General features: G+C 42.7%; 1 protein-coding gene across 1 annotated transcript; it reads left to right on the plus strand.

Moving 5' to 3' along the window:
• Positions 1-290: 290 nt before the first annotated feature.
• LOC136886669 (uncharacterized) lies at positions 291-23701 on the plus strand. The gene is made up of 6 exons (XM_067159471.2): positions 291-386; positions 4483-4608; positions 6300-6435; positions 8993-9202; positions 14030-14254; positions 23556-23701. Exons 1-6 carry the CDS (start codon positions 291-293, stop codon positions 23699-23701), a joined length of 939 nt encoding a protein of 312 aa, XP_067015572.2.
• The last annotated feature ends 2198 nt before the right edge of the window (positions 23702-25899 follow it).

Consider the following 25899-nt stretch of genomic DNA (forward strand, 5'->3'; position numbering starts at 1 on the left):
GAATGCCGACACCGAGGGTTCAGGCCTACACAGTTTAAAGAGCCGCACATATTTTGCTACTGATAGAATCAAACCTAATGTTAAACTAATTAACTTAATATAGACTAAATGTAACTTTCCTAGTCACAGAATGAAAGAGTTTTGTTAAAATCTGCTCATTATTCGTAGTTTTTGTTACAGGCTCGCACAGTGAGTTTTTTTACGTGGTAAACCTCCTCTCGGTTATCGGAACATGACGGCAAAGGTTCTCAGAGGTCATCGAGTCGGCCAACAAGCTGGCTGCTTTCAGCATGCGGGACTTTCTTACAACTCAAGTCAATGAAATAAATAGCAAGCCAGAGCTAAAGATACCACTACCAGAACTCGTAAGGATGTCGCTTCTCTTGGTGAGTGTTTGTTTATTTCTCTGTAGCTGATAACAAGGGGTCAAGGGAGAAGTGATGTCAGTCTTGGATTGGAAATTTAATACTACTAATAATAATAATAACAACCCGCCTCTTGGTCTTCATCGTTGAGGCTTTGAGGTATAAACGCTGTGACACCGCGGTTATTCGGTTCGAGTCCCGTTGGTCGATAAGATGTTCACAATACGAATGTTGGCGGCATGCAATTTCTAATCACTAGATTGCGTGTCCAATGCCTGGATTAAATTGTAAACGTCTCCGCAGTGCTCATACGGAGTGAGGCCATATGACGCTGTTGCCTTTGATTCGACCGTCGGATGGAGATCTTCCGTCATAAGCAGCCAGCTTGGTGCTATTCGACACGAGTAGGCTATGTGCCGGCACCGGGTTTCAGCCTCTCCTTCCTTACTATCATATCAGGTAATTCATTTCATCTCATTAACTTCTCTGATAAGTTTGACGTCAGAGGATATCCGGTCAAAAGAAAAAAGAACCCGCCACGACAGGTTCATCTCAACTCATACCCGACCTCGTAGTGAAACGGGACAAGTGTTGGACAAATAATAATAATAATAATAATAATAATAATAATAATAATAATAATAATAATAATAATAATAATAATAATAATAACGGCGAATGTCCCCGGAGCAGGCCTTGGCAGGTCTTATGGGCGATCTCCATGTCTCTGGGCATGCGGCTCCTACTTAAGAAGACGTGACAAACGCCCGGCTCCCGATTAACCGAATAGGGTTTAAATCTCGACACGGCAGCTAATCGAACCCGGTACCCGTTGTACCAAAGCATTTCGCCGTGGAACTTGGTAATTTAAGGATGGAATATCTCTTTAGAGTAATGGAATTTTCATAGAATTTGAGTGGGATAATTTGTGATTGATGAATGTTCAAACAAGGGAACGTGAGTGTACAGTCAGTGTAGGAGATATGTCTTCCAGCAGGCACCAAGCTATACAGTTATGTGCGGTCTCTCCACACGAGTAATAGAGGGACAATCCGTTATTAAGAGTACATTATTCAATGCATGTTCCGCTTTTATCCTCCCGTCTCTTTGGACGCTCAGTCTACCGGAATAATTAGCATCACACTGGATAAAGTCCTAGTGCCGTATCCGTCATCGGACGTTGGCGATCTTACTTTTGCCGTTGGCTTAACCCAGTCGCAGGTTTCCCAGTCAAGACGTGCGGGGTCTCGCAGGACCCCTCTTCTCTCGATGTGCCCTTATATATTTATTTGGAGGAGGGCGCCTCATGATATGGCCAGAGTAGGAGAGCTTCATGACCTTAGCAGTCCAGCACAGTTTTACACCTCCTGGTCAATACAGCAGACCCACATTTCAATTGCTCCTAATCTTTCCTCACAGTCCAGGACTCTACAGCACCGCGCTATCCTAAGACGAAGCTGCAGCGCTCGTTGACGGCGATATTCTCAGTATTGGAGCTCCGTTGACCCACAGGGCCTTGGTCGTCTTTAAGTTCAGGTGTAGACCAAGGTTTTCACATGTCTCCACAACTTTCATCAAGATCTGCTGCACGTCATCAGTCTGTTTCCACAGCATTCTTTCCTCAAAGAATATGAGTACAAAGTGTGCTAAGAGGCCACAGAGCCAGGACTGTGATGGCGCTTAGGTCATGCAGGCATAACACTTAAATCTCTATCCCTGACAATTGCTAGGTATAGAGTTAAGTGTGATGATGTATTACTAATCAAAATAATGTTGAAAATATTTGTCTCCTTACTCTCAAGTCTTCCCAGCCCGAAGTTTCCAACATAACACTACTCTTTGTTAGACGCCACCCAGAGCAATTTGCGCTGTTCCCCTCTGGATATTTTCATGTTGTTCTTGAGTCAAGAAATCTGGTGAGTCTCTCGGACGCTGAATGGGTCTTACCAGTGACTTATACGCCTCTGTTTCACATTCTTACTATAACCCCTAAATACACCCATAACCATATGAAGAGATCTGTAAACCTCACCTAGGTACTTGCAGTTATCCCCATGTGCTGCTTTCACAGAATCGACGCAGTAATTAACATGCAGTAATTAACATGGCTTGCGGGATCCACTCTTAATCATAGTATAACCCGACAGCGTTCCACCTATTCTAAGGCATTGAGTTTGCTTTCTGTAAATGGAGCTACCGATTCAGCCACACCTTGTCCAGTCCAACGGCCTTCTCTTCCTTGTTCTGCTCTCTCAATGGACGTTGCATAGATGAATAGCGATGCAGTCCATTTGGCCTCCTGAGTATCAAATATCTGCCATATCTTGCTTGAACCCTTCCTTAGTGGAATGACGTTTCCTAAACACAAATTTCCTTCTATCAGAGCAGTTTGAAACATTGTGTGCAATGTAACAGGAAGGAATGCTTTCCTTATCTTACGTGCATCACATGTCAAGCTGTCTGGCCTATAACTATCCCCTTTATATGTTTGTCACTTAGTCTTTTGTGAACTGGGGATACTATAGAATCTCTGAGCTAATTTCGTATAGCTCCTTCATGCAAACAGTGAAGTACAGTAAATGGGGAGGTGCTCCAAAGTAAATAAGTTGTTATGCCCAATATAGACACATTTAGAGAGGTGTATGGTAGAATCCTACAGGAAAACTTGTAGACATTGCCGGCATTTACGTTAACTGTTTCGATATTGCGGCCTCGTGAAGTTGACTATGCTGTTACCTGTGTGAAATGCCTTAAACCGTCAGATATTCTAGTAATTTGACTTCCGGGACAATATGTCCCTAGGATCGATTTTGGACTGCTCCCTGGTGTTAAAAGCACTTTATCAGCCTGGGAGAGAAGTGGTATTTTGAAGTTGGGTAACCTATAGGCAGTAAGTTATTCTTTTAATCATTCAGAAGTTATCAAAACTGCGATCAATTCAATCAGCCCATCAAATGATATAATATCAAATTGATTATTCACTCAAAATGTATGAAAGTAAATCCTTCAGGAAACATCGGCTAATACTATATTTAAATGTGTCTGGTACTGATTGACTTGTGTGTGTAATAAGGGAGAGGAGACGGGGGAGCGGGTAATTAACAAGGTATGGCAGAAATGTAATTATGTGAAAATTCTGCGTGTGAAACTCGGGAGGATTTAGAAATTTTAGTAAGCTTGTAACAGTTAGTGTGTCCGCATTTCCCTAAAATTAATGAAGGTCCCATCCTCTGCTGTTTGGTTCCACTAATACAGAGAGGATAACCAGGTATAACTAATTATGTGAGTAATACACCCCTTCTGCTTTAAGGGTCTGTGTAACGTACTTTACAGCCCCGACAACGGGCGTATTGTAAAATCATTGTGAACTAAAATTGGAGGTTCAAGCCCCGTCTAATGTAAAACTAGAAGCAACTGCTCCTACCGATTCTGAGTACCTTTCTTAAACCCAAATGTAAAGTGAACTTCTCGATTCGAGACCCGACCTAGGTAATGTGCTTTGGAAGCTACGGCTTCTTTTTGTGAATTATGTCTTTCCAATTTGTAAAGGCAAGCCTGCGGGTCATCAGACTGTGATAGACGCAGATATGTTGTAAAGTATCAGAGATTTCGAGCTCCTCATTTTACATTTCAACTTGCTGGTTCACGTTCCGCCATTGTCCCTAACTACAGTGAGTCTCTGCACAAGGCACTCGTTACTTGGACTAGTCGGGGCTCTAGTTTTCAAGGCTCCGTTATAGGAATATTGGCCACGACAGAGGAAAATGTATCAAGGGCCGTGAAATGGTCAGATCATTTAGCATGTACTTAGAACCAAGTTCATGAAGTTCTCGTCACAATAATTAACAAATACTTACGAACATGTTAATAAATCCTGTCAGAATACTTAAAATTGTAAAGGGAAGCGGACGATTAATTTACACAGTAAAATATTGCGGGCTGTTTTCTTAACTGACCATCAAAGTTTTCAAGTGGGGCTGACGATCTAAGGTAATGTGTTTGTTTGACTGAGGATGGATAGCGAATGAAGCTGTAATCAGTATTCTGCGTTGAAGTACCATATTTTCTGTCTGTAATTTTACTCATAGTTAACTGTTGAACTCTGTACTTGTTCCAGGTTCTCTTGCCCCTGACGCTAGCAGTTTCACTGGCGAGCAGAGACCACTGTGCATCGTCTGTGGGCTCGAAGTTGGGCCTGTCTGTGCATGGCCACAAGAACGCCAGTGGACATTGGATAATAACGGTACCGTGTATTATCAAATTCAGAGTTGTGTTTCAGTGTTGGATGGATAATATTGTATGTGATTAATACACGTAACTTAGTGCTGTGTATAATAAATATTTGCATGCACCATTCAAATTTCAACCAACTTTCAAACCACAGTACAGTTTGCGGAGGTATGTCCTTGATATCATAGTGCATCAAATACTAACCTGCTTTGCATGTGCTAACCACTAACGGCTTAAGATAGTGGAGTAACTCATAGCAGACGTAATTACTCACGATTGTGTTGTTATTGCTGGGAAAAAATCCCGTGTTTAAAATAATATCTGCATGTTGATAATATGCTTGCCCCAAGACAAGCAGCCAGCTAGTTCGGGAGATCGTCACAGGAGGCGCTAGAACTTAGTCGTTAACTGAATTTATATTTCACAGACATTTCACACAGTTTGTCTTTGTGATAAACAGCCTGAACTTGTTAAATAATATAATAACGGTAACACACAGGTTGTGGGTTTATGGAAAATAAATAAAGTAGAAACTAGACCTTTCCTTTAAGAAATCATTCCAGGAACATCGGTCTGGCTGGAAATATCTCGTAATGGTCCTCCCCGGATTTACGATGAAGTCTGAAAAGTTTGTCCGGCCCAGATGGAGACCCTGAGGAAAAAGAGAGCTCCGTGGAAGTGGAGACTGCCGCCGTCTTGGGTTTAATGAAGAAGTCCTGCCAATCGATATCTAGTGCAATATTGCCTTGAGCAGTAAGAATAAGCCCAGCCAGGTCATATACTGCTACACTGCCTGGAGCTGTACGAAGTAGTCCAGCCAGGTCATATCCACTGCTACACTGCCTGGAGCCATAGGAAGTAGTCCAGCCAGGTCATATCTACTGCTACAATGCCTGGAGCCATGGCAAGTAGTCCAGCCAGGCCATGTCTACTGCTACACTGCCTGGAGCCGTAAGAAGTAGTCCAGTCAGGTCATATCTACTGCTACACTGCCTGGAGCCATAGGAAGTAGTCCATCCAGGTCATATCTACTGCTACATTGCCTGGAGCCGTAAGAAGTAGTCCAGCCAGGTCATATCTACTGCTACACCGCCTGGAAACGCATCTACGTCTACGGTACCGTATTCCCGAACCGATCCCTGAATCTCTCCGTTATATTCACTCTGATATGTGATTGTGATTTCGTTCACTCTACTTCCTTTATCTCGAAACTATGGTCACTGAAGCCGGGCTTGGAGACATCAGAAGTCTCGTTTGATAAATTAATTTCTTTTTGGACATATTGTCTCTTTTTACAGCACGAGAATGATGTCAAGAAATACCGAAATTCCGTGCTTTAAACATTCAGTTCTAAAACACACGAACAATTGTACCGAATTAAATGAAACTGGGATGTTTTAGTAATATCTAAGAATAACGAACAAACAGCATCTCTGGGAGTACGTTATAGGTTTTCCGTAAGTTACGGCTCCGATTGCCACTATAAGGTGCGGCGAAACTCCGAGTAAAGCACCAGTTGTGGTTGTGTGGTATGGTAATTGGGCATAATGGCATCTCATGTGACGTGCGAAGAAGGAAACAGGAATGTGAGTAGGAAGGGTTGTTTCAAATGGGTGCTTCATACTCACCTTGTAATTATAGTGGATTGTGAACTGAATGTGGGCTTTAATTTTCTATGTCTTAAGAGTTCAATATTCTTTACAGGTTGATACGCGGCGATTGACATCGACGGAGAACCAATGGGAATTAGCCGTGAATGTCCACCAAGAAAGAAGGTCATGTGATAGCAGTGAAGTTGAGCAGCTTGTTTCGGTGACTTCTGTACATCCCCCAGTACACGGTAAGACCTGATCGTTGTCATAGAACTCTCATTCACACTCGGTGTTCCTTACCCCAAAGAAGTAGAACCCCAGTGTTTGTGGGCGGTATCTCCTCCGTGTCCAGGGGCAATCAGCTAGGGAACATGCCTGCGTCAGTCTCCTCCCTATTCGATATTGTCTACGGGACTAGGCGTTCTGAAATGCTTGAGAGGATTGGAATTACAGAGAACGAAGAGTAACACAAACTGCAGAGGTCAGCGAGCGAGGCAGGTGCGTGGTCTGCCTCTCCTTCAGTTAAATGTGTATATAGAGCAGGCAGTATTGGATATGGAGGAACGTCATTGTTGGAGGATGTCAAGGGCAGTTGAATGTAGTAGATAAGGTCAGGTGAAGCAAGTGATATAAGACTAAGAAATGTACTCATAAAGGAAGTGGACGAATTTGGGTGGCTAGGAAGTAACTTAACGAATGAAAGGAGAAACTATCCGTTCATTACCGAAGAAGAATATTTGCTAAAGGAAGCCATCTTGTAAATGAAACATTCTACTCACCATAAATATACAATTCAGGCCGTCCTTTGCCGAAGTATTTGTCTGTAACGTTAGAGTCATCCTAAGTAGAGAAATAAAGTAGAGGCCTTTGAAATGTGGTGTTACAGAACAATGCTTTTGGTAATAATGGGAACTCGTGTCCTTGCCTCGAGGTGATGCAGTTCTTTCCAGCAGCACTCCTAATCGAGGTGATCATATTTAACTACCTACCTGCAGTCCTGCCAACATTACATTTCTCAAAGTAGTGGGAAAAAGCGTAGACCACGTGCTTTGCCAGTAATTGTGCTAACCGTAACTCTACGGAGTTTGAGGTGAGATTGGACCATCATAGCCCAAACAAAGAGCAGGTGACGGGAGGGAGATATGGGATAAGTATGAAAAAGTGTTTAGGCTGCTGACGGAGAACAGGAACAATGTACAGGGTGCGGTGGGGGAGAAGTTCTGAAAGACAGATATGCTAATAGTTTAAGGGGGGGGAAACTGAGGGCAAAGGGATAAAGTCAAGGGCAGTTATCACTAGGGTATCCGTGAGTAACCGCTGGTAAACACAGAGGAATATTGGAGGAAATGAACTTGTTTCAGGAATGTGGGGGTAAGAGAAAAGGTGGGGAAGAGGGGGTGGAACAGGGTCACGAAGAGGAGGAAATGGAGGGGAAGGTATGGTCAGCAAACATCAGGGAAGACTATTGAGACTAGTAGGGAAGCGGATATAATGAAGTAAGTGAGGTCGAGACTCTGGTCATCGAGGACTCCATAGTTAGGCTCGGGGAGAAAGTGCACAGAGGAAAGGGAACCAAGGTAGAGGAATTACGTTAAGGCAGAAGATGGGGAAAGGGTGTGGTAGTTTTCCATGTTGGTACGAACAACGTACGACATAGTGTGGAATCTGTTATGAAGTTGAATGGAGAGGAAGGTATTATCAGTGGGACTTTAAATGAAACTACGAGGTATTTATGTGGGGAGACTGGGAGTGCATGTGTTGTTTGGAAAGGATACATGGCGGACTAGGCAGCGGAAGTGAAAGTACGGGGACATAGTGGTTATTATTAAGTAATTCTCTACATTCATATTTACCAGATATTGTATAAGGAATTGTTTCGTGGTTGAGAAGTGACGTAATGGATGCGAAGATTCTTCCAAAACTCGAGTGTTTTTGTAGAGATGAGATAAAATCGATAGGTGGGTGAGTATTTTTACCGGCGGAAGAAGTATTTTTATGGTATGGAAAAGTTAAAGATGAGAAACATTAAGTTCTAGGTATAGGGCTCATCTCTTTGCGGTGTACAGGTACGGATGAATTGAAGCAGACGCGGAATATTTCACTGAGTAATCAGCGATGCGGGAAGCGTGGCATCAGTAGCCAATTTAAATCTGGCTGTCAAACTGAGTTTCCTTCTGGAATGAATGCCATGTGTGGAGGAGAACTAAATTATATCATGTCCGTTGCTGTATGACTCTGTTTTGAAATAACAGTAATAATATAAAGTGTAAACAGCTTATCGTTATTTGTCATCAAATCAAAATTAATCTCCTCCTTCTTAAACTCGTGATTGTGTTCAAGAGGACCTAAGTAAGGAATCTAACCTTTCTTCACTTTCATGAATGATACAGCAAACCATATACACCTTTCTGGAGCGGCATTATCATGATGAGTAGTGTTTCAACTGGACAAAATAGAATCATTACAAGTAAGAGACACATGCACTATTTTAATAATCTTGGTACAGGCGGTTTTTTGAACATAACCATATTCTGAAGTAGGCCTTGTCGGAGACCGTGAAATGATTCCATACGAATTTTATTTGCACAGTATGAATGGAGAGGAGGTTCAGTGGGGTACTTTCTAGGAGAGGATAATATAAATGAAACTAAGGGGTATTTATGTGGGGAGAATGGGAGTGAGATTTGTAGTGCGTATGTACGTATAAGTTAGGGGTATGTTTTGAAGGGATACATGGCGGACTAGGCAGCGGAAGTGATTTTTATTTATCAGAAATTGCATATTTCATGCGTATTTTTTTTCCAGGTACTTCGACGTCTCAATATATGAAGCCAGTCACACCTGCAACTACTACACCAGCTACCACTACTGCAGCGACTGCTACTACTCCACCGACTACTACTATTACCACTGCTCCAACTACTACTACACCAGGTAGTACTACTACTACTACTCCAACTACTACTACTACAGCTACTACTACTACTACGAAACCAAGGTCCTGTCCTCATTCAGGTGAGTGATAAACTCTCAAGAAGTTAATCAGATTATCTATGAGTGGTGTACGAGAGACGAACGTACATGTGTTTCTTGGAGATTTGGATCTAGTTTGTTCAGACAGAAAAGTAAAGCTCTTAATCGTTGTATTCCACGTTCCACAGATAAAGTACTCACCCTGCAGTTACTGTGTAGGTGTTTGCTTGGAGCAGCAGTCTGCAGAACGAGTGCACGAGTAGAGAGAATATGAGAAATGAGAGCGTCTTGGGTCCGACCCGGTGAGTGTTCCACATATCGCAGCGTACGGCACAGCGGCCCCACACGTGAGCCGATGATACTATGACGTAGAGGTTGTGGGTTCGACATCCCTCAAGGTGATTCCGTGGCTTCTCAGTTTTGCATGAGACAAATATCTGGATGTGCACATTTAGTAAGTCACCTTCCCGTTTATGGCTCTTTCCTACGGCACGCAGTCATAATATTATTATCTAAGATTGATTCACGATTTTGGGCAGGAAAGCAACTGGAAACTACTTCAATAAAACTACCAGGAATCCATACTTACATTTTGTTTCCAGGTGAATTGCAATACGTACAAAATTTAGCAACCATCCTTATCAGTTCTTGCTGAACTCCGCAGGACTCTCAGAGAAAGGCTCGTCTCCCTCCTCAACTTGTTCGTGGCGCTCTTGAAAGCTGCGAACAGTACACATCAGGATTGTAACCGTTCCTCGAATGGAGAATTCCACTTGTAGGGGAAATAGGAAACAAAACCCCTGGGGGATCCACTGGAGAGAAAGGATGTCAGAACCACAGATTTAAAATTATCACTTAGTTTACAAAAAATGTTTTATCATTGATATTTTTTCACATGAATAATTGAATAGCAAATAAGTCGAAAGCCTTACAACACCATCTGAAAACAAGTCGTTTAATATGTCTGACAAAAAACAGAGGATAATATTTTTACATGAAACGTTGCCAGGTTAAGATTAATTTAATGACTTGCAATTTGTCAAAACCTGCGCTGCATAAATTTTACATTTGATAATTTTAGTTGGAGGCACAGCCTTCGTTATAACGAGAGAGAAAAACTGGTAAAATGCCAACAGCAGTTAATTAGAGAAAAAGTTTAACATTGATAAATACACCAAAGGCAGAGCCTTTAAAATTGAAGGAGGTAACAAAGTGCCCTTTTAGTAGATTCGCTGACTAAATAATATTAACATTAAGAAAAACTCTGAAGGGCACCGCCTTCATCAAAATGACAGAGTAAGACTATAAAATTGGGCGAGGTGCCATGACAGTTACTTTATTGATTGCTTTTGTGATTAAATATATGTACTAAATAAACAATATTTCGAGTTAAAGTAAATACCTACTAACCCTGGGAAAGAATTATACTAGTGATATAACTTCAAAATAATTGCCGGTATATATGCGTGTTCGTTTGGCAGAGATTCTAAAACTTTGATCGTGTTTTTCTCAGAACATCATTTTCTGACTTAAGTCGTATGTGAACGATTCGATCGAAAGTTGTAATTGCTCCAACTTCTCTTTCATCATACTTTTCAGTGAACATAACGTTAACGCGGATAACTGTTTATGTCTCCCTAAAGAGAATTAGTCCTTTTGAAGACCCTAAAGTCACATGCACCCTATCACAGAACCCTGAATGGTTACACACCAGTGACGCATGTCCCGCCATGTTTCAATTTGAATTACACAAACATAAAGATGATCAATATTACGTATGAAAGGAATAATTGTCAAGACTTTTTTCTGAAATATTAAATCAAGAGACACGTTAATCTTGTGAATTTTTTTATATATAAAACTTGCTGAAGTTTGAATTATAGGTCATCTCTCTGTCAGTTATTCCATTCTTCCCTCGCGGTTCCTTGGGCACGTGGAGAACATGTGGAAGCTCTTTATAGACCTTGAGGCAGACAGTGGTCAAGCAGAAGTTCTCCATTTATCTCTTGCGCTCGGTAACTCTTATTACTTTACTTGGTACAACTGCGGATGCCTTTCCGATGAGTGGCACAATATGTGCGGGTTCAGGACGTTCTAGGACGACATGACCTGGCCTTTGTTTTCTTTCACAGTATTATTATAATTCGGTCTGAGAACGACGGTTCTTCCCAAGTGTGGATGCCGTTGATCAGTGCTGATGTTCTCAGTTTTACTGACTGTCATATGTGCTCCTGTTTTGTGTAAGTGCTCGTTTATTCTACACTAATGTATAACATGGGCCTCGCAGGCCAACACAAAAAAAGCTGCATTTAGTGACTAATCAAGGCGTAATGAGGTAGAAATACTCACAAACGCAGTGTTGCCAACCGCTGAGATTTACCTTTTAAAATATTTCAAAATAATTTCTCGCGTAATTCATTCAAAAGTTGTACAAATTATGAAGTTAGTAATATGTCGTTCACTTTTAAGAAATCCAATGTGGACCACATTCTAGTGGTTCTATTGCTCGCAACTATTGGAAATACTGTACATGTTAGAAACTTTGCAGTTGGAGAAAAGCCCCCACTAATGAGTGATTAATGTAGATTTAGGTGGCTCCAGAGTTATTAATAGTGAGAAAATGGAGATGGCAACAAAACAGGGAAAATGCAACTAAATTCAAGAGGAAGTCATTAATACATAATGCGTCTTGCGTTATGTCTTACTGCGCTTGAAGACAGTGCCGCATGTTTCGTACACATAACCGATCATCTTCAGGTAGCCATTTAGAGAAGTGGGAGAAGTCTGTCCGAGGGAAGGACACACATCCGACTCATAATTTGTTTTTATGTGTGATATCAATTTTGAGCATTACTTCTTGATAAAAGTAAAGTAATTTACGGAGATCGATGAAATTTCTCCCGAGGACAGTTAGGAAACGTAACTCTCCAGAGAAGGGACAATCCACGCGGACAGATGTCACTATAAAAATCCCGAATCTGAACACAAGTCAACAAGAATAGGAAATAATTATATTCTATACAATGTTAAAGAAATATCAACTGAAAGTTAAGAATGGAATGCATTGTCTTAGATTCTCTTCTTTTAAAACAAAATCTCCTAGTGGTTTTCGGCACCGCTTAATCATCACGACTTACCGCCACTCTAGCTGCCTCTGTGGATCTGTGGTAGAGTGTCGGCCTCCGGATCCCAAGATAGCAGAGGTAGTCGGATTTTTGAAGGGCGGAAAAAAGTCCAATCGACACTCCATGTCGTACGATGTCGGCATGTAAAAGATCTCTGGTGATACATTTGGTATTTACCCGACAAAATTAATTAAAATCTCAGCCATAGACGCCCAAGAGAGCTCCGGTTTACTCTAGGTCCGCTAGATGGCAGACAGAGTAAACCGGAACGTCGAAATTGACGAGCAGACAGCCAGATGGCGTCAAATCGAAATGTCTGCAAACGGTAGCTGAGGCCATACGATTATTATTATTATTACCGCCACTTTGCCTCTCATTTGAGTGAAGGGCCTTAAATGATCGTGCTACTGCTGCCATAGTGCAATGTTTGAGTGGAAGAAGGAGCATGGACGTTGATATTACACGAGCTAAAGCTTACAGAAGGAAGTATGTTTAGCTGTGAATCATTACAAGTGAAGGTTTTCTTATTAGGAAGCATTTACCTCAGAAAAAAGAAGATCAGTTGGCATATCATGGTCTGGTTTCACGTTCGTTTCCTGTGTGTACAGCTGGATCCAGCCCAAAGCAATGCATGCTGGACTGAACTTCACCCCTGGTGATATAATTGCAAACATTCTAATTCATATCATCATACAATTAGAGCAGGCGTGTGTAGGAATCATTGGTTTCAAGTCACATGGTAGCCAGTAGAATAAAACGTTATGGAAATCGTTAGGAATATCCGGCAATATATAATATGTCCAATTTCCAATCCAAGTTACTCAGCTGAAAACTGGGCACTTTCAGACGCGCCACACATATTTAAGTATCCATGACCAAGTACAGGAAATACGACGGTGTTGTTGTTGATTATTCATTTTTCACATCTCCGGAATACGAAGAGAGCTGGCTGTTTCCAAGACAGCTAAATCATCTCGAAAATACTCCGAACGATCCAGCTCCTGAAATGACCTGCACACATCAGTTTATCACGTAGATAGAAGCACTGGTCCGCCTGCTGGGCAAGATGCTTAAGGCGTCCCGTTGGTCGAAACAATTTTCACCATCACAATGTTGGCCAGCCGGGTGGGAGAGGTGCTGGTAGATAGCGTACAAAAGCCTGGATTCATTACAAACCTCACCACATTGCTCATTTAGAGGGAGGGCGAAGTTGAGCCTTGAGCAAATCGCTTGCTGCTTTATGACCGAAGTAGGCTGCATGTCGGCACCGCGTTACACCCTCTCCTTTTCCGCTATCGTACATCACGTCCTACCGAGCTCGATAGCTGCAGTCGCTTAAGTGCGGCCAGTATCCGGAAATCGGGAGATAGTGGGTTCGAGCCCCACTGTCGGCAGCCCTGAAGATGGTTTTCCGTGGTTTCCCATTTTCACACCAGGCAAATGCTGGGGCTGTACCTTAATTAAGGCCACGGCCGCTTCCTTCCCAGTCCTAACCCCCTCCTTTCCTATCGTCGCTGTAAGACCTATCTGTGTCGGTGCGACGTAAAGCCAATAAAAAAAAAAAACATCACGTCCTTCACTTCATCTCATTATCTCCTCTTCTGTACGCTACCGTGCCTCCTGATCATGTCATGCATCTAAAAGAAGGACAAATATTGAAGGATCGTCATTTTCACACGTAGGATGGTCTAAAATCTAAAAGTGTGGACTAACTATTTAAATGTGATGTTCTAACTGCCCACAGGTTACCGACTGTTTGAAGGTTTCAACTGTTATAAGGCGTACAACGAAATGAAGAGCTGGAGTGACGCCAGGGAGCAGTGCAAGAGAGACGGAGGCGATCTCATGGTATGGGAAAGTGAACGGGAGAGAAGCGAGGTGTTCCCTACAATGTACAAGAGTTGTAGCTCGAGCCCCTGGATGGGAGTTTACAAGCCCGAAGGTGAAGATCGTTGGGTGTCTGTGAAAGGTGAGTTCTCTCTAGCTCTCTTCTCCTCATGAATTACCGAATGTCGGACGGAAGACGTTTGTCATATTAAACAACAGAAGCCGACATTTAGCTGTAGTTAGCGATGTCACTGGCTGACGACCACACCGTATTGCCTATAATCAGGGGAGGAATGAAGAAGTCCTGCCCGCAGTAGCCCAAGCGGTAGCCCAATGGCGTTCAGAGCCCAACTTGGCAGGTTCGATCCTCGCTCAGTCAGGTGGTATGTCAGTCTCGTGACGGTAGATTTACTGGCACATAAAATAAACCCTGATGGATAAAATTCCGGCACGTTGGCGTCTCCCAAACCATACGAATGTAGTTACTGTAACATAACATGAATAATATAAGTTTTGTCTAAATGAAGGGAAAGAGTCGTAAATTGAGGGTATGAGGACATTCATCTGTCGGATGGGGACGTTAATCCTTGAGCAGACCTCTCGGTGTTCTTTGACAGGATTAGGCTATGTGCCGCACCAAGACGTGCAGGTTTATCACGGACGTCAACTAGAGAGTAGGACACATTGGGGTCATGGTAGGGACATCGTCATAATAGACTGTTGTGCCCTCGTTTAGTTCCACACCTCTTGTCTTTAAATAATTAGAAACTGAGTCCTGGTCTCCTCTACTGCTCTTACCCTCGATGACCGACTCCATTATTCTCGCAGGTAACCCATCACACTCCATTCACCTCACGCGACCCCAACACCGGAGTACCGCTTCATCAATGGAGCTTATGCATCACTTAGCATTTACCTTCTCATTCTGGGTACCTTCCTGTCATTGTTCCCACCCGGTGTTTCTAGACTTCATTCTCGTTATTTCAATGTATATTACAACTAACGTATGGACGAGATATCTAGAGTCCTCCCAGCTTGCACTCCCACACAGCGAAGTTTTCTGAAAACAGACCGTTTCATCCCAGAACTCACTGCATTAACTTTACTGCACCTTGCTTCCTGGGAGATATTCAAGTTTTGTATCTCCGACCTGACATTCAGTTCTCGGAACTTTCTTCCCCACTGACATGACTTTATTCTTGGTAACAAAAAAAAAAGAAAGCAAAGACATCTCCGTACAGGCCACGAAGGCCCTGGGAGTGGTGGAAGGTAAAGGCTTCCACTATTCGTAACCTCGGCACTTGATGGGGTAGAGTTGTTAGCGCTACGCCCGGCCGCTTTAGCCCCCAAGAATTAACCTGGTACTCATTTTTGGTGTAGGATGAATGAACCTCAGGGCCATATGCACCTCCGGAAGTGGAAAACTCATTTCCTAAATTTTACGACTTTCTGACGTGGATTCGAACCCACGTCCTTTCGGGCGAACCGAGTAGAGCTTTACCGCCTCGGCCAGGGAGCCCCTTTATGCTTGGTAATGCCAATATTAATGTCGTACTCACTGCACCTATTTTAAGTTCCAAGAACTTAGACTGCAGGCTTTCAGCTCTGTCTGCCATTAACACCAAAATGCTTACGACATTTCAGCATCCCTGGCGCTTTATACCTTCCAGTAGATGATCCTTGTAAACTATGAACAACAACATTGAAGATTGCAGCCATATCCCACCCCTGTAAGTACCTTGAATCATGAACTCGTTCTACCATCAACTTTAAATGTCAACATAAGTGAGTTTTATTGCTCCCAATAATCTAGGCTTAATCCCATATTCTCCCAGTGTGGCTGACATCCTTCCCTGAAGTACTCTGTCATATGCCTTCTCTAGATCTACGAAACATAAACACAACTTGCTATTCATATCATAGCACTTTTTACTTATGTGACGAATACTGAAGATTTGACCATGAAAACCCCTCTGAGGTCTCAAACCACACTGGTCTCATCCAACTTATTATAAGACATTTATTGTTTTCTCCCTCCAAAAATACTTGTAAATACCTTGCCCGTTGCTCGAAAGAATCACCATCATCAGTGTCGTTGAAGTACCTTGATGGTTCTAGCAGTCCTCTTGCTTACAAATAGGTGCAATTACTGCTTTCGTCAAATCAGAAGGACCTTTACTAACTTTCCAGGCTCATCTTGTTACTCTGTGAGCTTGGTTGTTCGCGACGTCAAGATGAATATTTCTTCTTATATTCCTTCCACCTGTACCATTATTTGCTCGGAAGTACTATGAGTTTACCAGATTAATCCAAAACATTCCTTTTTTCCTTTCTCCCTCCGTACCCCACACACTGCTCATCCCTATTCAACACTTGTTAAAAGCATTTTATTTCCTCCTATCGCTTCCTCATTATCACCGCTTGTCGAAATATCATTATTTCTTAACTCTTCCTAACTCGCCCATTTCTACTTTATTTGTTATGTTTCCCCATTAGTGTGGGTAGATAGATTAATATCGAAGACCATTTCCTTCACCTCTTTGCTTCCAAAGAATCCTACAATGTCAAAACTAATTGGAAATCCTTTACTCCCGGAGGCTTGCGTAAAATTTTCTCAGCTCGGTAAATTATGTGAAGCAAGCTGCTAATCTACTTACACATAGTCCAAGTGAGAATCTCTCCTCTGACAGGTTAGCGACCTACGGTTGATTGTATAGTCCTCGCCTCTTAAGCACAAGGAGGGCATGACTCAGAATATGTCCGAGGTGCCCAATTCTACTCCCGACACAAGGAGGACCATGACTCAGAATATGTCCGAGGTGCCCAATACTACTCCCGACTCAAGGAGGGCCATGACTCAGAATATGTCCGAGGAGCCCAATACTACTCCCGACTCAAGGAGGGCCATGACTCAGAATATGTCTGAGGTGCCCAATACTACTCCTGACTCAAGGAGGACCATGACTCAGAATATGTCCGAGGTGCCCAATACTACTCCAGACTCAAGGAGGGCCATGACTCAGAATATGTCCGAGGTACTCAATACTACTCCCGACTCAAGGAGGGCCATCACTCAGAATATGTCCGAGGTGCCCAATGCTACTCCAGACTCTCAGTACAACTTACTCGTCCCCTCAGTCGTTGCCCATTGTTCAAGTACTAGGACGTGACTGCAGTCACTCACACGACAACAGTACCCTGGGGTCATGGTTGGACACGAAAGAGGTTCAACAACGAAGCAGCCGTCAAAAACGCCTTCGAAAAGTTTCTCACCATGAGACGGTCGATCGCCTGGGAAACGGGTGCGAATGCTCCTGCATCGCGTAGGGGAAGTGAATGTCATTTAGTGATGCACATGCTATTTAATAAGAAATCCTCGTCATGGAGTTCTCGTTGTGAGAAATGTTACTACCAACTAGCAGGTACAGGGTGTTTCTTGATCACCAACACACTCATGGCGAGAAGAGGACCCACATGAGCGACGATAAGTATTACAGGTAAAGCTCGTAGACAAACAGCCCGAGTGAATAAGAATGTGTCGCTTCCTGTTTAAATGTACTGCCTGTCGTAATATTTTATTATTCTCTTTATAACCATTCTTTTCACACACACTACCAATCACTAGCAATTGTCAGTTACTCCGATCTCTATTTATAGTTGTGTTTTACCGATTTCTTACTAAACATTTCCTTATTTTCTCTGAATCACTTGAAGTAATTCGTGAGGCAGGGCCCAGAAACTTGCTTAGAATATCCATATTTCCATTTTCACGGCTAGAATGTACTTTTCGGTACTCGCTCAGATGACCTCGAAAACAATATTTTTATATAATTATAACAAACGGTTTTGAATGATGACGACCCAACGTAAATGCTGTATCTGTTTCAGGATATATATCGCCGTGAATTACCTATAAGGATACGCGTATCACCGTTTTCAGCGTCATTGATATTACTGAGCCGAGCCAGAGCTGGAATGTCTTTACTTTGACACGTGGAAATATTTGAGTAGCCTTCGCAGACTTTATCCAGTATTCGGGAGGTAGTAGTTTCGAACCCCACTGTCGGCAGCCCTGAAAATGTTTTTCCGTGGTTTCCCATTTTCACACCAGGCAAATGCTGGGGCTGTACCTTAAGTAAGGCCACGGCCGCTCCCTTCCCTGTCCCATCGTCGCCATAAGACCTATCTGTGTCGGTGCGACGTAAAGCAAAAAAAAAAAAAAAAAAAAAAAAAGCAGACTTCAACAGTTCTCACAAGCAGCAAGCTACAACTTCTAGATTGCCAGATTACCAGGTCTCATTTACATCATAGCCAGAACTTTATATTCCTCCAAGACGCTGATTTATCTCAGTCTCAAATGCAGAAACGCAGTCCCGTGTTTTGTCGCAGATTTTCTCATTTCTGATTGGTAGAATGTGTGGCCTTGTCCTTAGCGTTTGCACTCAGAGACGATGAACAGTTCCGTTGGGGATAAAACAGCACTTGTTTGGTCTGAGACACATAGGAGGTCATCTCTATTCTCTGGTGGGGCCACAGAGTTTTACAGCCGGATGGCCTCCCTGATGTGGAAAAGTGTTCTCTATTGTGTGAGCTGAAAACTTCCTTTGAGGACAAAACGAAAACCAGATTTTAAGAAGTACCGAATGCATCTCACAGTGGACAAACACCAAGTGTTCGTAAACCTCCGCTGAGAAACTCCTTGGTGTGTTTTGTGCTTGAGCATTTTAAATTATTGATTTAAATAAGGTAGTCATATCGTCAGACCATCGGAATTAGGATTCCTCGGTCTCAAGAAGTGCACAACACCTTGCAAATATATGGGTCTTTTTGTTCAGCAAATGTCTACAAAGCGGAAGAATCTCCGAGGACTGGAGGAAATTTAGAATAAAGACATGATATAAAGGAAAGGACAAGCCGACAAACCAATCTCATAACGAGGGATTGCTCTGGAGTATAATATCAGAAGGACAAACGAACTTCACTGACCATCAAATATAAGAGTATCAATTCAGATTAAGAAGGAAACGATCACCTTCACAGGCTATAAAATGTTTACAAGAAGACATCTGGGCGGCTTAAGACTCCCCGAAGGCAAATACTGTACAGTCTTCACATTCGACATGTTGGACAGGAACAGTATGGACTCCATGACAGAAGACAAGGCAATTGTAAAACTCATAGTAAACTCCTATCACAAAGCAATGTAGCGATAAACGACGGGATAAGTATATCAAAAGAAATCCTTCAAACAAATTGAGTAATTCAAGGTGACCCTGTTAGTCCCTCCTGTTTAACATTGCTACACCTGACGCAGAAAATCCATTGAAAATATGAAAACGGTGTCGCTCTATATGTATCCTCATGACATGGTCCTAGGTTCGCAGACCGATAATGACCTTAAAGAAGCCTTAAACAAACTGAAAATTTGAGCTGAAAACAACAAATTCGTCATGAACTAGGAAAAAGTATACATATGGTTTTTCGAAGAGGGGCAGGTTACCGACCGAAGACAAGATGTTACTAGGAACAAGTACTTAGGACTAACTCTAGAGACATCAGGAGCGTCATACAGGATCCACATCAGGGAAAGAGCGATAAGAGCTATGACTCTGTTCAGCGCTAAAATAGTACCAATTATCACGTACGACTTGGAACTGATCTGGGAATTTCTAGAGACAATAGAAAAAGTAAAAGTCCGCTTCCTAAAATGAGCCCTCGGAATAGCAAAAAAGCGCCCTCAAGGCTTGCGTCTGAACCTCCTTCAATGAGGACTTGATGCTGCCATCAACCAGCCAAGAAAACAATTATTGACCCTCCGAAGAGACAAGCGGACGAATGTAGAAGAGAATTTCTACTCTACAGATGCCATGATTGGTAGAGGATGGACAAAAGGAAACCACGACGTGCGTTCTGCACTGACAAGCCTGGCGATACGTGGATACCACCACAGAATATGCAAGGATACGAAATACCATGAACCCAACAAGGACTCTTCGTGTAGTTTGTGTGACAAATAATACTTCTCCTGTTGAAGGAATCGCAAGAGAGCACTACTATATTATACCAGAGAATAAACACCCACACTTCCCTATGTGCATTTGCATGCTCTTATTAATTAATTAATTAATTAATTAAAAGTGCCCACATGTCTCGTCGTGAACGTATAATAGATACGAAGTGTTCCTAACTTCGTCGTAATCGCCAAGTACTCAATGGTGTCTCTCTGTACTCGAACGTGAATAGTAATTTACAAATTGAGATGCTAACACTTCAGAGACACAGAATGAAAGTTGTGTGGCAATGTCATCCATATCCCTGCTAACGACTACGGAACCACCTGAACCTCAGACCAAGTAGTGACATCGTCGATAGTAAGACGACCAAAGCCAACTTCGCTGTTCTAATAGTCTCTCTCTGCGATTTGATCCCGGAAATGTTTTCTTCTGAACAGATGACGTTTAGACGTGAACCGCGGTGTCTTCACTTGACCTCAGGTTAACTAATCGATACATATGTACTTGCTCTCTTCACCTTCACATCATCGCCTACCGAAGCAGTTTCTACTTTCTGGTGCGCTTGAATTTTCATATTATTTGTGATATTTGAAACCATCTCCTTCCCGTTTCTTCTCATTTATAATAAAAGAAAGTGCTCGAATTTGTTTTGAATCTCACTGTGCTCTCTTTTCAGCTTCCTTATTGCAGCTACTACAATTTCCGTTTCTCTTTGAGTCTGCGACTTGCACGTTTCGCATCACTGTATTCCCAACAAGTACAGTCTGACACTATCACTCCACTGGGGGTGATATTTGCACTATGCCTTTGTGTATTTCGTTCGTCGCAATTATGATTCTCATCGCTTCACTTTGGCTGACTTTTGGGTGGTTCACCGGTTTGTATTGACTTGAGGTATGTTTGTGTCTGTTATAAAATGTGCACTACGGGTGACAGATCGGGATGGGCATAGTTTCGTCAGTGGGCGTCCTCAATGAAAGTAGAAAAATTACAGATGGGAAGGAACCTCCTAGAAAACCATCGCATGAAGGAGTCTTGTTTATCTCTGATGTTACTCAGTGGAACACAGCATGGCACGTTACGATACCCAGGTGCTACCAGCACGCCGAGTGCTAGAGTTCGGTGGCTGTGAGGATACCTTGGCCAGATCTTTCACGTATTAAATCCCTATTTTGTTAGTCATTCAGGACGACATTGAAATAATGAGAATGTTTCCCCAGTTATAGACAGACGCTCATTTCTGCGAAGTGATTGCCTCGTGTGAAGATGTACAGAGCTACAACGGCTCTTATGTTGCTTTACACAAAGTTACTGAGGAAACGGGAATCATTGGCACCAGTTACACATTACAAGATCTCGAACTGTTAAGTGTTAAATACTATCTCTCAGTGAATGGATCATTTGCACTATGCGAACCATGTTATCTCCATAGTATGTATTAAAGACTATTAACATACATACATTATCATTATGGACTGTTATGCCTTTCAGCGTTCAGTGCTTCCAGGGGTAACGACTATCTGTCTTTTGTTTCATAAATACATTAACATGTGTGGTTCTTATTTCCAATTACTTGTCGTACAGCACTAGTCGTTTATAATGTTGTGAGTTTCTGACAGCACGGCGCGATTCTTACTAAGTGGACATTTTAGGTCAACAGATGTATAACAAGGCACTGCCACAACTTCTTCAGACGACAGTGCTCCACGCATAGTGGATTTGATCTTGGTTTGAGGAGCATCAGCATGTACTTCAACTTCTTCTCTGGCCTATTTAATCACTCGAACCACTGTGGTACGTTATAGCGACAAGACTTCATCGTCTCTGAGGCAGCTCGGTCAATATTTCATGTCGACATTTGTTACTTATTACTATTTTCAGTTATTGGGTGGTGGTATGGTGGTATTTGTATTTTATGAGGAACTAAAATTGGGCAGCCATCCACTAATGGAGCAAAAGAATGAAAAGGTCTGACACTTCGAGAGATGAAGGTATCGGCTAAAGAAAGGGAAGGGGGAGATGAAAGTCAATTCAGGTATCGAAAATGTAATATCGCCGTGGTCGGACAAGAACGAGAGTTAACCAAGGATAGATGAAAGTGAGGAGCCTGACAAAATTATGTGGAAGTAATGCCAGGACTCAGCTAACTTCCCCACGGTCACTAAGTCACGCCCCAAAGTGAAGAGCTCCTGGGGCGCATTTTGTTACCCTCTTACGATTGGCAGGGAATACCATGGATGTATTCTATGGTCCCTACCCACGGGGTCGTACTTACCGGGAAAATAAAACAACAATGTTGTCGCAACCTCAAAGCACACGGATAAGAATTACGAAACTTGAAAATGTTGAAAATATACCGAAAGCGATGACTGTGTCTTATAAGGGACAGACTATTTATTAATAGAACTGTAAGAATAAGTACATCAAATCAGAATAGAAATACCGCGGTGCGTAATGATAGGGAATACAATTCAATACAGAAGTGGGAATGCACGTAATAGAGTACAACTGGCAGCACACGGCGTATCGACATGAAGTACCAGCTTCGTACCATCAAAGTTATCGGATTGAAAACTGGAGCACGAGGTAACATCCAAGACTTCTTTATAAATTTCCACAAAGTGCTTCAGCTGCCTGTGAAAAGCGAAGATAAAATTGACATCGCTCCAATTCGTGGATCTGTGAACATATTCCGATCTCATTTACACGGACCTGGTTGACTTCATGATAGCAATATGTAATACCAGTTTGACGAAAAGCTCACGTGGGAAGTTGTTGCCATGAAAAGAAATTATTTTTAGAATAAGATTACTGGTGGCTTAACAGTGCAGTCAAGTAGAACATCAGTGAATATTGTTTTAATAGGAATACCACTGGACAACCATCCTATATAAGCACCAATCAGAAGCGGTCCGGCACTTCTAAAAATTGAAGGTACCGGAAAGATAGAGAAGCCCCACGACGGTCGTGATTATGAAAGACTCCCAAGGCCGTCGGTGTCGGACTAGAACAAGTGTTGACCCAGAGAGGTCGCACAAGAAAGATAAGAGAGAGGAGCCTGACAAGAATTTAGTGGGGAAAATGCCAGGCTCAGCTAGAGGAACCGTGGTCGTCAAACCACGGTCTCAAGTGAGATCCAGTGGTTGATCTTTTAGTGTCCTCTTACGGCAAACAGGGGATAACGTGGATGCTCTTCTCCCAAATCCACTGGTGGTCCTGAAGGCTGAGGTTCGAATCCCGCTCTATACTGGGTTGATATTTTCATCCAGAAATGCGCGTGTTGTCAGGAAGTCCATCTGGCCGTAAATCTGAGGCGAAAACCAAAATGAGCCTGGGGTGTTCCAGTGACCTCGGAAATAACTGGGATAATCTGAAGAAAGATAAAGTGTTATGGATCTACTGTACGACACTTATGTCCTGTGTTTCCAGGTGAGCCTGCTCTCAGCAGTTGGTGGAAGCCTGGTGACCCGGATAACAGAGCTGGTAGGAAGTGCGCCTTTGCTGGCAGGACAGGTCTGCTGTGGAACATCTATTGTGCACATCCCCGGTCCTTCATCTGCGAGATCCCGCTGTGAACAGATCTCATGTACAGTGTTGATATATAATAAAGATACTTGTAAATAAGTCGTGACGTTCTTTCTCCTGCTTTAACACTAACTACAGGGAAACTTTACAGAACAGCGAGGTCATCAGTCGTGTATGTTCTACATTCCATTAAAAGTAACAAGGTCACCGGACATGTAATGTTCTACCTTCCCTAAAACAACAAGGTCATCAGACATGTGATATACTATATTCTGTTAGAAACAACAAGGTTATGGGACATCTAAAGTTCTACCATCCCTTAAATACAACAATGTCATCAGGCATGCAATTATCTACGTCCCTTAAAAACAACAAGGTCATCACACACATAATGTTCTTCCTTCCTTTTAAACAACAAGGTCACTAGACACGTAATTTTCAGCCTTCCCTTAAAAACGACAAAGTTATGAGACATGCAATGTTCTACCTTCCCTTAAAAACGACAAGGTCATCAGACACGTAAATTTCAGCCTTTCCTTGAAAACAACAAGGTCATCAGACACGTAAAGTTCAACCTTTCCTTTAAAACAACAAGGTCATCAGACACGTAAAGTTCAGCCTTTCCTTTAAAATAACAAGGTCATCAGAAATATAATGTTCTACCAACCTTTGAAAACAACATGGTCACCAGACACATGATGTTCTACCTTCCCTGAAAATCAGCAAGGTCATCAGACACGTAAAGTTTAGCTTTCCCTTAAAACAATAAAGTTATGAGCCATGTAATGGGTTACCTTCTTTTATAAAATACAAGGCCATCTGGCAAATGTAGTGGGCAATGAGGTTTCACGCCATTGTTGATAGAAGTGTGCAACTGTGGTTTTCTCTACTGTCTCTCGACTCGTTCGACACTTTAGTCAGGGACCGTCATCATTCTGGAGCTCAAATGTAGAGCTGACAGTCTACGTACAGCGATGGAACGACTGCGAACAGAGCGGCATTCAGTAAAGATCTCCATGATTTTGAACGTAATACACGAACCGGAAAACGCATGAGGGACATGAAGTCCCCGCAATCCCCTCTATTTTATGGTGAAAATACCACCAGGTACCGTTCTAAGACAATCCCGGGTAAAAATAAAACACGGCGACTAAGTGCTACTGCCGAGGAGCAGCCTCCTGAATTGTGATCCACGGCAGACCGTCACACACGTCAAGAAACCTCGCTCATCGAAGGCCCGCAAAAGTCTTCCATTATCCATCCCTACAGGCAGCTTTCAGAGGCCATTTGTTGGGCATAATCTTTACCTGGCTTGGCAATTGGAATCCCAGTGCCCTTACGCCATATGCTGTTGATCAGTCACTCAAATGGTTATGGATTTTGTACGGCCCAGGAGACGCTTTGCTGCACTCCTCAAGTCCATCTCCATGAAGGGCGCCTGAGATGGTGTGCCACAACCTCGCACTTTATGGCCAAAACTGAACATACCTGCCGAAAGTGACGGGAGATGGAGATGAGTAGGTGAATTGTGTACTCCGACGATACGCGGGAGTTCTGCCCACACTTGCGATGATGGAGTATGTGCCGTCACGGAAGACACATACTATACCTGCCATCTCGAATCCTTTAGGCCGTAGGTGTTTAATTGCTATATGTTTCGTCATCTGACTAATTGCGAGAGATGCCGGAGGAGGAAACACTTGTTTGCTCTGCCGCAGTCGCAATTCCCAGCGTGGTTTTCAACAGACCCGCAATCACTTGGCGTTTGGAAAATTACGGCCAGTTTTCCCATGAGGTAGGCCGTGTTTCGGCACTTCGGACTGTCTTTGTTATCGCCAAATGGTCACGATCCATTTGCTATGGTGATGTTATCCGAGTTTGCGTTACATTGAAGAGCTAGGGAAGGAACGCAACTGGAAGGTACTCCAGTGTAACTACGGGGGGTCCAAGAAGACTTACGTACTTCAGGTTTCAAGACAAAAGTAGCACAACCTAAATTCAGCAAATTGCCTAATTATTTGCTTGCATCACTGAAATCTGCAGGACTTCCAAAGTGAGAGCTGGTGCTGTTCAATGATGAAAGAGATGAAATAATTCTACTTTTCTACTTAAAACGAAGTTAGAACTGTTGGTCTTGTCGTTCCGTTTTCCTGCCACTTACTGACTCAGTTGGTTCCATGGAGCCTTGAGGAACCTGAGGAAGCCTTTCCTTGACCTTCAGGTAGACAGTGGTCATGCGGGAGAATTA

This window comes from Anabrus simplex, chromosome X, assembly GCF_040414725.1.
Source record: "Anabrus simplex isolate iqAnaSimp1 chromosome X, ASM4041472v1, whole genome shotgun sequence".
Lineage (NCBI taxonomy): Eukaryota > Metazoa > Arthropoda > Insecta > Orthoptera > Tettigoniidae > Anabrus > Anabrus simplex.

Bases quoted from the DNA above. Each gene is read 5' to 3' on its own strand.
- LOC136886669 (XM_067159471.2), top strand. From the start codon at position 291: ATGCGGGACTTTCTTACAACTCAAGTCAATGAAATAAATAGCAAGCCA. The intron at 387-4,482 runs GTGAGTGTTTGT...TACTTGTTCCAG, and splicing joins TAAGGATGTCGCTTCTCTTG to GTTCTCTTGCCCCTGACGCT. The intron at 9,203-14,029 runs GTGAGTGATAAA...AACTGCCCACAG, and splicing joins AAGGTCCTGTCCTCATTCAG to GTTACCGACTGTTTGAAGGT.